Below are 12,782 nucleotides of genomic sequence, written 5' to 3'. Positions count from 1 at the left end.
GCATCCGAGGTACTTCATCGTGGTTTCAAGAGACTGACCAGAGATGACAGCATAAACCCAGTGTCTAAGTCAGGAAATCAGCATGACCTAAGTAAGAGGGGTTCCACCTTTCTTGGGGTTGCTAGCGGTCTAGTTCCTTTTCCAACGATGAGGGGATGCATGCTGGGTCCAACATCAATGGGGGGAAAAAATCCATCTATCATGGCGTGAGTGCCCAACCCCCACTCTGTCTGCCTGGACAGCGCCCAGTTTGATATTGGAAGCGGACTCATTAAGGAAGGGAGGCATGGCGTTCTGGGCACCGCTTACCCCGGCACTCATGGCCCATGCGGATATTGATGCAGTCCACTGGCATGTGGACCTTGTCCTCTATGCTCTGCCGAGTCTGATCATCATAGTAGAGCAGGTGACCATCGGACCACAGGTCAAACCAATTCTTCTTCCAGCGCTTCAAAATGGTACCTGGAGGGAATCCGGGGAAGTTGTCTTTGGCTTAAATCAATAAAGGTTGTCCCCAGTGCATGGCAGGCAGAGGACACTGGCCACCCCCACAGAACTGATGGAAACAGACATGGTCTGACCACTCCTACTTTAACAGTGCAAGCACAGGAAGGCTGTCAAGCAAAGCCCAAGTCGAGCAATAAACAAGAAAAGGTAGACTGCAAATTAAGACTGTGCCCCTCCAAGGGAGCATCACGGGAGAGGGACAGGACACATGTAAAAGCCAAAGGATGGAGAAGGGCTCTGTGGGACCCTGCTGTCTGGATACACAGGCCACTGGGAATATGCAGCAGGTGACAACTAGCATTCAACTGGCCGACCCACCAGCTAGAGAAGTCGAGCCTAAAGATAGAGAAGAAATATTTTCTAAGTTGCTCACTGCTCTGAGAAGGCGTTCTTTTCATTACCCTGGGTGGAATCCTGGGATCTGCAACAGGGTACACACGGCCAACGTACTCATGAACACAGCAGCTATGGATACTTGCACAAGACCCACCCAAGACTGGCCCTTTCAACAGTCCATCATGGATTGGGGAAAACATACGTAAAAATGATAATGACAACTTAAAAAAAAAAAAAAAAGAGGTTTACCTTCCCAGAGCATGGCAAAGGACAGTCAAAGGACTGGCAAAAGACTCATCCTCAGGTCTGAGCAAGGAGCTTTATGCCACCTGTCTACAGGAGGTTGGGGGAGCAATGCCCAAGAAAAGGTAGCCCTTGGGGACTGAGACTACCCTCTGAAATACCCTCAGGTAAAGCCAGCATTACTGGCTCTGTCTAGGCTAAGGCTACCCACAGACCTGGGAAGCACAGCACAGCTGGCTCTGTGTGCTTTACAGCTCATTGGAGTGGCAGCCTAGGAGACCAACAGCTTCAAGGTCCACAGCTTCAAGGTCTAGGAGATTGGGGCCTCAAGCCCAAAGAACTGAGTTTCCTCTGGAAACAAAATGTCAGTGTGCGCATCCAGGCAAGTCTCCCTACTGATCCTTCTCAGGTCCCACACAGGCCAGGTATTTCCCCCACACAGAGGGCAGGTGTGGCCAGGCTCAGCAGCCTCAAGTCCGTCCTTAATAAGAAAGCACATGACTGAGGAAGAGAAGGGGAGGGGCCTCCAAGCTTCCTGGATCCCCACAGGCAGGCGTTTTCACAGACAGGTCCCACAGCTCTGAAAATTCCCAGAGGAAATGCAAGGCAACGGCATTGACAGACACGATGACGGTTTGGACGACGGTTTGCTAATGTGACCCGCGTTAGCAGACTCAAGTGTCTCTACTCACTCTGTCGGAGCAGCCATCCACTCTTCACAAATGCCATCTCTCCAGCTGCAGGAGAAAGGGCACACAGGTTCAGAATTAAGAACAGCCACGTGGCTAGTTTCACTCCCCACCCCCCAGTGTGAGTGGAGGAACCATCCAAAGACATCTGACCTCATACGACTCAATCTTTATCAAATGCCTCAGCCACAGGTCTACACCACCCACCTCTCCTCCCACGAGGCAGCTCCAGGAAGAGACACTCTGATAAGGACCTGGACTTCTCACAACAGCCCAGTGTCCCGGAGACAGAGTCCAGCTGCCTCAGCCTAACTGCTACATGTTTCACAGGCTAACATGTCTGGTCATGCCTGAGTGGTGTTAGCTGACTGAGAGGTTAGATCAAGGCAGAAAACCTTGGGTCTTCAAGAAAAATACACATATTTAATGCCATAAAAACAGGGATCTTGGGGGCTAGAGAGATGGCTCAGCACTTTTATCCCTGCAGAGGACCCTTCATTTCCAGCACCCACGAGGCGGCTCACAACCACCTGAAACTCCAGTCCCAGGGGATCAGATGTGTTCCCAGCCTCATCCTAGGCACCAAAGACTAAGATTGCTGTGTCTGTTTCCCTTACTTTCTAGGCATGTATTCATGCTACGGAACCACTCACTGATCGAGTTAAAAAAAAGAGAAACCAGAGGGCTGATCTGGGAAACTGATTCCAGGCCAGCAGAATCCAGATTCAAAGGGGGGCAAGATGGGCACTTACACAGTTAAAGATATATGCTTCCAAAGTGTTACAGAAAAGGAAACTGGGGTCCCTGGCTAGGGAGGGGGCTCAACAGGGTTTGCCATGCAAGCGTGAGGGCATCTGGGCATGGTGGCCCACTGTAACCCACTGCAGAGGTGGAATTGGGTTGCCCAGAGTAAGCTGACTAGAGAGACCAGTCAATCTGGCCAGCTCTGGTTCAAACAAGAGACCCTGCCTCACCGTCTCTGGCTTTTGGAACCCTACTTCTCATAATGGGTCGCCTTGCCTAGCCTTACTTAATACACGGGGAGGTGCCTCGTCTTACTACAACGATACGCTATGTCTTGTTGATATCCACAGGAGACCTGCCCTTTCCTAAGCAGAAATGGAGGAGTGGGTTGGAGCAGGGGAACAGAAAGGGATGGGGGGGAGGGACTGAGAGGAGGGGAGAAGAAACTGCAGCGGGACTGTAAAATAAATAAATAAATAAAACGAAGGGGCCCTGCTTCAATGTATAAGGCAAAGAAACGTCAAGAAGATTCCTCATATACTCATCTGCAGAAATGTGTGCCCTCACACAAATATACATACACATGCAACTATAACACACACGCACGCACAAAACCTAAAAATAAATAGGGAAAAAAGGCATTAGCTGTAGAACCTGCTCTTTATGTAACCCAGGGTCCCACACAGAGAGCCCTCCCACACCAATCATTAATCTAGACAATTCCCCCCACAGATTGGCCACTCTGATGGAGACAATTCCCTAGGTGAGATTCCCTCTTCCCTTATGTCTAGGTTTGTGTCCAACTAACAAAAATCAACCAACACAATGTATTACAGAAAAAAAAAAAAAAAAAACCCTCATTTCACTATGAGCTTGATTCCATAAAACTGAAGTAAATGGAAAACAAACAAAAAACAAAACAAACAACAACAAAACCATTCAGCACGATCTTTAATTGTATATCATACCATCTAGATAATTAAGTAGCTATGTGTTGAGAGGGGTGTGTGTCATATTTACTATTTAACATGTTAAGATGTACATGTTAAGACAAGACCAGACTTCTGAGTGGGGGGCTCAGGTGTCCTGAAACTGGTAACCAGGAAATGCTAGGAGCAGGCTTGAAGACAACCTGGGATGATGCTAAGCAAACAGTCCTGGAGAAATGCCCCTTGGTTTCACAAGCTGAGGAGGAATGTACTGAGGCTTGTTAGACGGGCTCTTACACACTGTCCACAGAAAGGTCAGAAGAAGCCACATCAATGGCAGCACTCTGTGGCACCGATGGCTCTTCACCCAGGTCAGAGAGGGTGGTCAGACACAGGGCATATGAAGCTGGGGCTCGAGGTCATGTGACTCAGCATGCAAGAAGGAAGTGTGTGCCGTCTTCTGGTCTCCCGGTACCACCACATGCAAGCACTGTTTACTATCTACCGTCAGCAGCATCCTACCCTGGCCTCTGGCTGCCAGGCCAAAAGCAACATGTGATGGGCACAGGCCTTCCTCACCAGAGAAAGACAGTTAAGATAGGCAGGGAACAGTCCTTAGTAAACACTGCAGATGGCCACTACATCCTGACCTCCACCCCTGACCACAAAGCTTTGAAAACAAAGGTCTCTAGAGAACTGGAACTTTCTCACGCTGGAAGGGAAAGGCCCAGTTCCACTAGAGGGGAGGCAAGTCTCCCGGAAAGAGAATCCATCCGCTCAGCTCTGACTTGTCAGACCACCCTGTAGGAGACCGGAGCTCAACCAACGAGCCAATGGTGCAGACCTTGCCCAGAACTGCTTAGCTATGCACACTTCCTAACCTATTTCAACCTAACCTCAGGGCTGCACAGAGGGCTCAGTAGTTAAGAGCAGGGCCTAGGTTCAACTCTCAGACCCACATGGGGGCTCACAACACATCCAGTCACAGGGCGTCCAACACCTCCTGGCTTCTGAAGGTACTATATGCATGTAGTATACCAATGCACACAAACACCCTTATATGTAGAACAAAAGTAAATAAATATAAAAATAAATAAATCTACACCTCGTACCAGGCCCTAAAAAAGGCAGAGGTGGTGGGAGAGGGTGTGTGGCTTTATCACTCACTACCCGTGTCTGTCTGGCTTGTTAGTGCTGCCAAGGCCCAGGCGCCTGCCACAAAAACACCAGCATCATCACCCACTGTCCAAGAAATAACACACACTGTATCCCAGAAATCAAGAACAGGATGTTCTAAAATGAAGAACATTTGGAGCTCTGCGTTTAAATGACCACAATCAAAAATGCACTGGGACTGGGAACAGCTCAGTGAGTGGCAGGGCACTTGCCTGGAACATGGAACATGTGTACCCTGGGTCCCATTCCCCAGCACCAGAAAAGGGGGGGGGGTGGAGGAAAGGAAGACAAAAGAGGTGGGGAGGAGAGGGAGGGAGGCGGGAAAGAGGAAGAGGAGGTGGTGTTGTTGATGGTATCTTTTTCTCAGAAAGAAAAAAGAGGGCACGAGAGATGGTTAAGGAACAACAAGGCCAAGCTTGATGACCTGAGTTCAGTCCCCGTTCCCAGGCCCTAAAATGGTGCAGAGAACCAGTTCCCTCCAGTTGTAATCTGATTTATATGTATGACATGTATGTGTCTCCAGAATGCTAGGATTAATGGTGTGTACCACCACTGTCCAGCTTAAATAAAAATTTTAAAGGGGGGGGGGAATCTGCTAGGAACTAAGGTTACAGCCCAGTCATAGTTCTGGACTAAACCTTCAGCATCACTAAATAAATAAAAATAGCCTGCTTATATGATTTCGGAAACAAACCACAGAGAAAGAGCAAAGAAATAGCATGAGACAAGAGTTTTCCAGAACAACAGGGTGGTAGATCTCTCAGAAGAACTTTTAAAAGATGCTTGGGGCTCTGGAGGGAGGGCAGACAAGATCAGAGTGCAGGGAGGCTCAGCAGCCGAGAGTACACACGGGTCTTGCAGAGTTCAGTTCTCAGCAGCCAAGGCAGCCAGTTCACAATCACATACAAGTTCAGTTCCAAGGGATCCTATGCCCTCTCCTGGGTCCATGGACACCTGCACGTTTGTTGTTGCTGTTATTTAAACTAGTTGAGCTTGTGCCTTTATTCCTAGGATTCTACCACCTAAAGGCAGGTGGATCTCTGCAAGTTTGAGGACTTCTTTTGGATATAGTAAATTCCAGGCCATTCAGGACTATGCAGTGAGACACTGTCATAAAAATAAGTAAGCAAATAAATGAATCCTCAGTAAAATAGATGAATAAAACTTTGGAATACTGAGGGGAAAATACAAAGTCCCACCAAGGAGTAGCAATCTGCAAGGCACAGGGCATACAGGACATCTTCATCAACAATGCTAGAAGCTGGGGCTGAAGAGATGGCTCAGAGGTTAAGGACGTGTATGCCTTTGGTCCCAGCACTCAGCAGGCAGAGGGAGGTGGATCTCTGTGAGTTCTAGGCCAGCCTGATCTACAGAGTGAGTTCCAGGACAGGCTCCAAAGCAATACAGAGAAACCCTGTCTCAAAAAACAAAACCAAACAAACAGAACACTATCTGCTCTTCCAGAGGACCCAGGTTCAATTCTCAGCACCCACATGGAAACTTCATGCAGAGAATCTGACACCTTCATCTTTCCTCTGTAGGTACTTCACACACATGATGCACAGACATCCTTACAGGCTAAGCACCCATACACATAAAAACCAAGACTGAAAAGAAATTAAATGCTTTTTAAAAAATACAGTGCTAGAAGCTGAGGGGAAATGAAACTTCACAGTGATGAGCAAAAATGGATCATGAGGCCAAATTCCATACCTATTTTTAACCAAGGAAATAAAAGACATTGACATGGGTGCATTCTAAGTACCCTGCTTTATAATCCAGTAAAGAAGATACTTGATCAAAATGAGAGTAGACACAGCAGAGCAAACACATCTACCCAACCTGGAGCCAAGAGCAAGAAAATAACCATTAGATCAGAGAAAATAGTCAACCCAGGGAAGGGGCATTCTAGGGAGAAGGAGGAATGGCTACTTAACAGTTCTTGACTGTAACAAGCAAACTGAAGAATGTTTCCTGAGGCAACATAAGGCTCACATGGAGACATCAAAAGATGACTGGGGATTATGACTCAAAATCAGAGCTCTTCCCACATCCTGGGGTTGGTCCCCAACACACACAAATACAAACTCAAGAGAAAACCGCATATCAACATCAACAGACACTACCACATATCTAAAAATAGAATTAGACACTACATCAAAAGGGCAGCTTAAAAAGGTGGAAATGGTTGTTCTAGATGGTGTTTTACTCCACTAAAGCCTAAAGTAATGCTAGGCTTTTCAAAGTACATATACATTGTCTCAATACATAAAAACACTGCTGTGAACGGCAGCTCCCAGAAAGAAAATAGTACAGATTTACTTTAAAGATTCTATAAGGCTGGTGGACTAATTAATTAAGACTCTCCTACTGTGGAACATTCAAGACAAATCACCTTAGGCAGCTTAAGCTCCCATTCACCTCCCAAGGCACAATCAACATCCTTTAACCAGGTGCAACAATGTTGCAGTGTTGACTGAGCAGACCACTAGGTGTCTCATTTTCCCGAGTGCTCTAAGCTGCCTAACTTAGCTCCCTAATTTAGCTCCTGTTTCCCCTCCTAGGCGCAATCAACATCCTTTAACCAGGTGCAACAATGTTGCAGTCTTGACAGTAGACTATCAGGTGTCTGGTTTCCCTGTGTGCTCTAAGCTGCCTAATTTAGCTCCCGGTTCCCCTCCCACGGTGCAATCAACATCCTTTAACCAGGTGCAACAATGTTGCAGTCTTGACTGAGCAGACCACTAGATGTCTAGTTTTCCCGGTGTGCTCTAAGCTGCCTAACAGATGTTCCACCAATGTGCCTGAACTTGAGACTTTGTTCGGCTGGAACTTGTCACCCAGGGAAAAATGATTCCATATCCTGGGGTCATGGTAGTTACTCATATTCATCTAAGAACAAACCATCATATTCCCTTTGAGGCAAGAAATAGTTTTTGCACTGTCACATCAAAATTACCTTCAAATACACTGTCTTAGGGTTTCTATTGTTGTAGTAAAGCACCGTGACCATCACAACTTGGGGAGGAAAGGGTTACTTTGCTCACAGTTCCTTCCACATCATATTCTATCATCAAAGAAAGGACTCTGACCACAGGATACCAAGCTTCAATTTCTCTCCATGATCCCATCAATCGCTGGGTATCTACTGCAACTGAGACTATACCTGCATGAATAGCCTTTCCTGACTTCTCACAATCAGAACAGGAACTCAAGGCAAAAACCAGAGCAGAAGACAATGGAGAGGGCATTGCTTACCATCTTGCTCCTTGGTGGCTTGCTCAGTCTGCTTTCTTATACAACCAAGACTACCTGTCCAGGGGTGGCACCATCTGTATCAGTCATTAAGGAAGAAAATTCCCTTCAGATTACTTACAATCTGAAGGCATTTTCTAATTACAACCAAAACAACTACCCCTTGTCAATTTGACACATGAATATAACACTATGAAACAATAACCTCCCTTTTTTGTATGTCCCCAAAGTCTTGTATTTAATGACAACAGCACAATGTAAAACATTTCAATTTTTAGAAGTCCTATGTCACTAAAAATTCAACAATAACAAAAGTACTAAATTTCCTTTTTTTTTTTTTTCCAGACAGGGTTTCTCTGTATAGCTTTGGAGCCTGTCCTGGAACTCACTCTGTAAACCAGGCTCCCTTTCAAACCCACAGAGACCTCTATCTCCCAAGTGCTGGGATTAAAGGCGTGGGCCACCACTGCCCGCCTTTGGGGGAGGGTTCAGAGGCAAATTTCTTAGAATATTCAGTCTCTCTAAAAATCAATTCTCTCTAATGTTCCACAGTATCTTAACTATGGGCTTCTGATGAGTCTCAATTTATGTATGGATCCTATAATAGGACATACAGTGACATACATAATACATAATAGTGACATGCAGGGACAAACTATGGTGCATGTGGAACTCAGCATACCAAGCAAAGAAAGGAAAATATTTCTGTTCTTTCGGAGACTGATTCCGTCAGGTACCCTGGAGTTATTCTCCCCAGCCTCAAGGCAGGTATATTAGTTTTCTCATTGATGTAACAAAATAACGGACAAAAACCATTTAAGGAGGGAAGGATTTATTTCAGGTCAAGGCTGAGGGGATAGAGTCATCCGGACAGGGAAGCCAAGGCAGTGGTGATATGCAGCACTTGGTCATCTGTTGTCAGGAAGCAGAGAGAGGCAGATGCTGAGCTCAGTCTCTTTTGACTCAATCCAGGACTCCCTCCCATTGGGTGGTACCAAACACATTTAGAGTGGATCTTCCACCTCAGTTAACCCAATCTAGACACTCCCTCACAGGCCAGCTCAGAGATCTGTCTCGTAGGTGATGCCAGATCTTGTCAAGTTGACAGTATTAATAATCAGTGTGTATGTCTGAAATTGACTCTCACAGTACTTATAACTTGCTGTAGAAATAGCTACCTTGGGTTGAGTTTTTCTGTTGGGTACTGTGTCGAAAACTTGTACATTATTTCAGCCATCTTTTTGGTAACCTTGACGAGTAGATGGCATATTTTCATTTTACAGATGAAAAAGCAAGGTTCAGAAAGCCAAGGAAGCTGCCCAATGTGATGAGTTGAGACCGGATTTGAATATAGGTCTTCTGGGTCCAAAGTCTATACTTAGAAACAATAGTTTGTATGAATTTTAAAAATAAATGATCATAATCATGCTTCCTGACTTTCAGTTGCTATAATTCGTCACTAAAGTTCATCCCTCCAATTTGAAGGCAATGAGAATTATTAGAAAATAAACTACAAGTAAGTAGATTTCATCTAGGTTGGTTTTGTTGTTGTTTGGGAGTATGTGCTGTTTTGGTTTTGCCAATTTCACACAAACTGGAGTTACCTGGAAAGAGGAGCCTCAATTGAGAAAAAACCCTCCATCAGATTGCCTATAGGCAAGTCAATAAGGCATTTTCTTGATTAATAATTTGATGTGGGAGGGCCCAGACCACTGTGGGTGTGGCTGTCCCTGAGCAGACATCAATCTGATTACAACTTTCCTCTTTCAGCTTGTACTGTGTAAGTTTTGGGTAGTTGCCCACACTAATCAAGTAATTCTTTAATGTGTCTGTCATCCACTAATACAGAAGAAAGGCTGGAAAAAAGGAAGGAAGGAAGGAAGAAAGGAATCACATATGAATACCAGCTAAACGCCCAGTCAAGTTTTCAGGAGTCAAAGAGAGCCTACTTCCCATCCACCCACTCACCCCATCTCTAGCTAGTGCTACAGGAGCAAATTCCTGTGCAGCCACTCTGACAGGGGAGAGGATGCAACAAATGGCCAAAGACTGCCGTTTTTTATAGAGTGTGCTTCATAAAACAACAACAAAACAAAACTGTTGCGATTTCACAAAAGGTTAAGACAGTTCCTAACACTATCTCACAGTTCATAACACTATCTCTCGGATGAAAACAAAGCACTCAGGGAGTTTCTTCAGCTCTGATCCAGTCTTCTTGCCTCCTGGCTCCCGGGCCCGGGCCTCAGGGAAACTTGGCTGGTTTTCCTTTACCCATCTCATCAGCCTAACTGCTAACTGTTTGTTGTAAATGGTATGTTTATGCTAGGAGTTCCTTACGGGAATGAAAGGCACGGCAGCAGGGTGCGGCCGTCCATATGATACAGTACTCACAGGTATGACATCACTGACAATAGGGAATGATGAGGGACGGGAAGGGCTGATACAGCACTTTTATCCTCTATATTTTAAGGACAGTTGGTAACATGTATTGTAGAAAGGAATCTGCACACACCCCTGTTCACGGTCTGCTGTTCCGAGTTAAGCCCTGGCCCAGCAGACACTGGGATGAACACAAGACGTGGTATTTTAAGAATGCCCAAGCCCAGTTAAGCAGAGACTGTAATAGAGTAGGGCAGACAATACGGAGGGATGCACAGACATCATAAGCTTCAGGGTCTAGGCCGACCTCCTGACTAGAAAGAAGGTCAACAAGCCTGAGGCTGCCTGTTTCCCCTCGCTACTTCACCTGCCAACTGCAGCTGACTTATCAAAGCTACGGACACTGCCTCCCTCTCAGAGCACCGGCTCTCTGCATGAACTACAACTTGAAGGTTCGGTTTCCAGAGATTGCTAAGAGATAGAAAGGGGTTGGGGCAGACAGACAGACATTCTGAGAGGGAGGCCACTGATGTCCTAAATTCAGTCTTTACTTCCAGGGAATTTACTTACGAAGGTGTGCTAACACCCTTTAATTTACTGAACACCTACTGTGCGTCTGACAGGAAAACACCTTAACAGCTTTGATTCCTGCCCTGAGGGAGACCAGTGGGGAATCTCTCACACAGAGAATAAACATCAGACACTAGAGAAACCCAGGCAAGCACCTGCCTGGCTAGAGGGTCTCTTTCTTAGGTCATCTTGTCCTACCCATATCCTACGGACCACCCAGAGTCAAAGCTTCCTGAACCCAGGAAACACTCCAAACACCCTAAGGAAGGAGCCAGCAGCAACATCACTCCCAGCTCATGCCCTTCTTCACTCAAGAAGGCAAACACACAGCACGGGCTGTGGGACATACAGCCATGTTTGGTCAATGATTCCTTCAGCAAACACTCATCGCCCTAAGTCAGCAGGCAGTAAATCCCAGCTGCCACCTTACTGTTTCCTGTAAAGAGGGACAAGTCACTTCCTGCCCTGGTTGCCTCCAAAGACCACAGGAACACAAGAAACCAGCCTCCCTATCCTAGTACACACACACACACACACACACACACACACACACACACACCCCTTCTTTGGAGGAATTAACCAGTGTGTTCTGAATTAGCCAGGCAGTCTCTAGAATCTTCCCACCAACTCTGAAACACTGGGGATTACTCCATTTCCTCATGAGGTCTCTTTGTAAACCACTCTGCTGTCTCAGAGTTAAGACACAAACGATTTCTGCTTACCCCCAATAAAATCCCTGACCTCCCAAGGCCTCAATCTAGCTGCACAACAATTAAATGTAACAAGAAGGGAGTTATGTTTGTTCAGTCAAACACCTAGAACTATAGACAGTGTAAGACCACAGTCCATGGACGTGCAGTAGAACAGGAGGGCCCACCAGAGCCAAGCAATGGCAGGCGGAAGGTAACCCGAGGGTCTTAGTGAGACAGTAGCGGTCCCTTGCGGGGGAAGGAGCCCGAGAGGTCCCATCCTCAGCAGAGCGCCACCACCACCACCTCACCCGCCATGGGTGGAGGAGGGGGGTCAGGACTAAGCGGCTCTACGGAAGGTACCATTAGGACAGGGGACACGGGGAAGGGATGCGCTGCTGCTTTGGGGAGGATACAACCAGGCTGTGCGCCTTTGGGGAGCCAGCCGGGAAAGGACTCTAGGAGAAGGAGAAGGGCAAGAGACTGGGGCCAGACAGACGTAGGGCAGGAAGATTATGGTGGGGAACACTGGGGAAGCCCGTGGGGACCCAGAGAAAGGGGGAGGGGCGCGAGGCCAGACAGAGCGTTTAAGAAAGACTCCGCAAGGAAGACAGACGAGGATGGAGACAAGGAACGGGGAAGGGGGGAGAGACGGAGGCCTCGAAGAGGGAGGGATGTAACTGGGATGGGGGACACTGGGGACAGAGGAGACAGGAGACGGAAGGGGCTGAGGAAACACAATCAGGATAGGGGACTCCGGAGAGGCGGGAGCTGGAGGGGGGATGCAATCAGGAAGGGAGACTTTAGAGAAGAGGGAGGGGCGTGGGTCAGAACCGAGACCTTCGAGAAAGGGAAGCGAGCAAGAACGGGCGGGGCGGCGGGACTCTGGGGAAGGGAGAAGGGACAGGGGCTGCGAGGGGTCACCGAGGGGAGAGGACGTGAGGCCGAGGAAGTGGGCGCGGCCAGCAAGGCTGGAGTTCCTGAGAGCCGGGCTTGGAGAAGGGGGTGCTGGCGGAGCGGGTTACCCCCGGGGGGGCGTGGAGCAGGACCCGACCGGTACCCCGACAGGAGAGGTCCCGGGAAGGGGTCGCACGCGGGCGCCGTGGGGCACCGCGGGCCCAGTCACCTGCGAATGCTCGGTCCGCTAGGCTGGAACCCGGCAGAGAGTGCAAGGTCGCCGGCTTCTTCTGCTCTCTGCTGAACGCGCAAGTCCAGGTCCTGCGTCACCGCCCGGTGCGCACGCGCGGGAGGCAGGTGCCGGCCCG

At 47.8% G+C, this 12,782-nt stretch overlaps 1 protein-coding gene across 1 annotated transcript in view; it reads right to left on the bottom strand.

Annotated features, from left to right (window-relative positions):
- Plekhb2 (pleckstrin homology domain containing B2) overlaps positions 1-12,782 on the bottom strand; it is a 30,113-nt gene extending 17,331 nt beyond the window's left edge. The window contains exons 1-3 of the mRNA XM_051204278.1: positions 12,644-12,782; positions 1,779-1,823; positions 310-462 (exon numbers count right to left, since the gene is read on the bottom strand). Of these exons, the coding sequence (XP_051060235.1) occupies positions 310-462; positions 1,779-1,815 (190 nt within the window). The 5' untranslated portion in view covers positions 1,816-1,823; positions 12,644-12,782. The remainder of the gene's footprint in view (positions 1-309; positions 463-1,778; positions 1,824-12,643) is intronic.

This window comes from Phodopus roborovskii, unplaced genomic scaffold, assembly GCF_943737965.1.
Source record: "Phodopus roborovskii unplaced genomic scaffold, PHOROB, whole genome shotgun sequence".
In the NCBI taxonomy this organism is placed as follows: domain Eukaryota; kingdom Metazoa; phylum Chordata; class Mammalia; order Rodentia; family Cricetidae; genus Phodopus; species Phodopus roborovskii.
The sequence above is the reverse complement of the archived record's forward strand: the minus strand, read 5'-3'. Positions and strand labels throughout refer to the sequence as shown.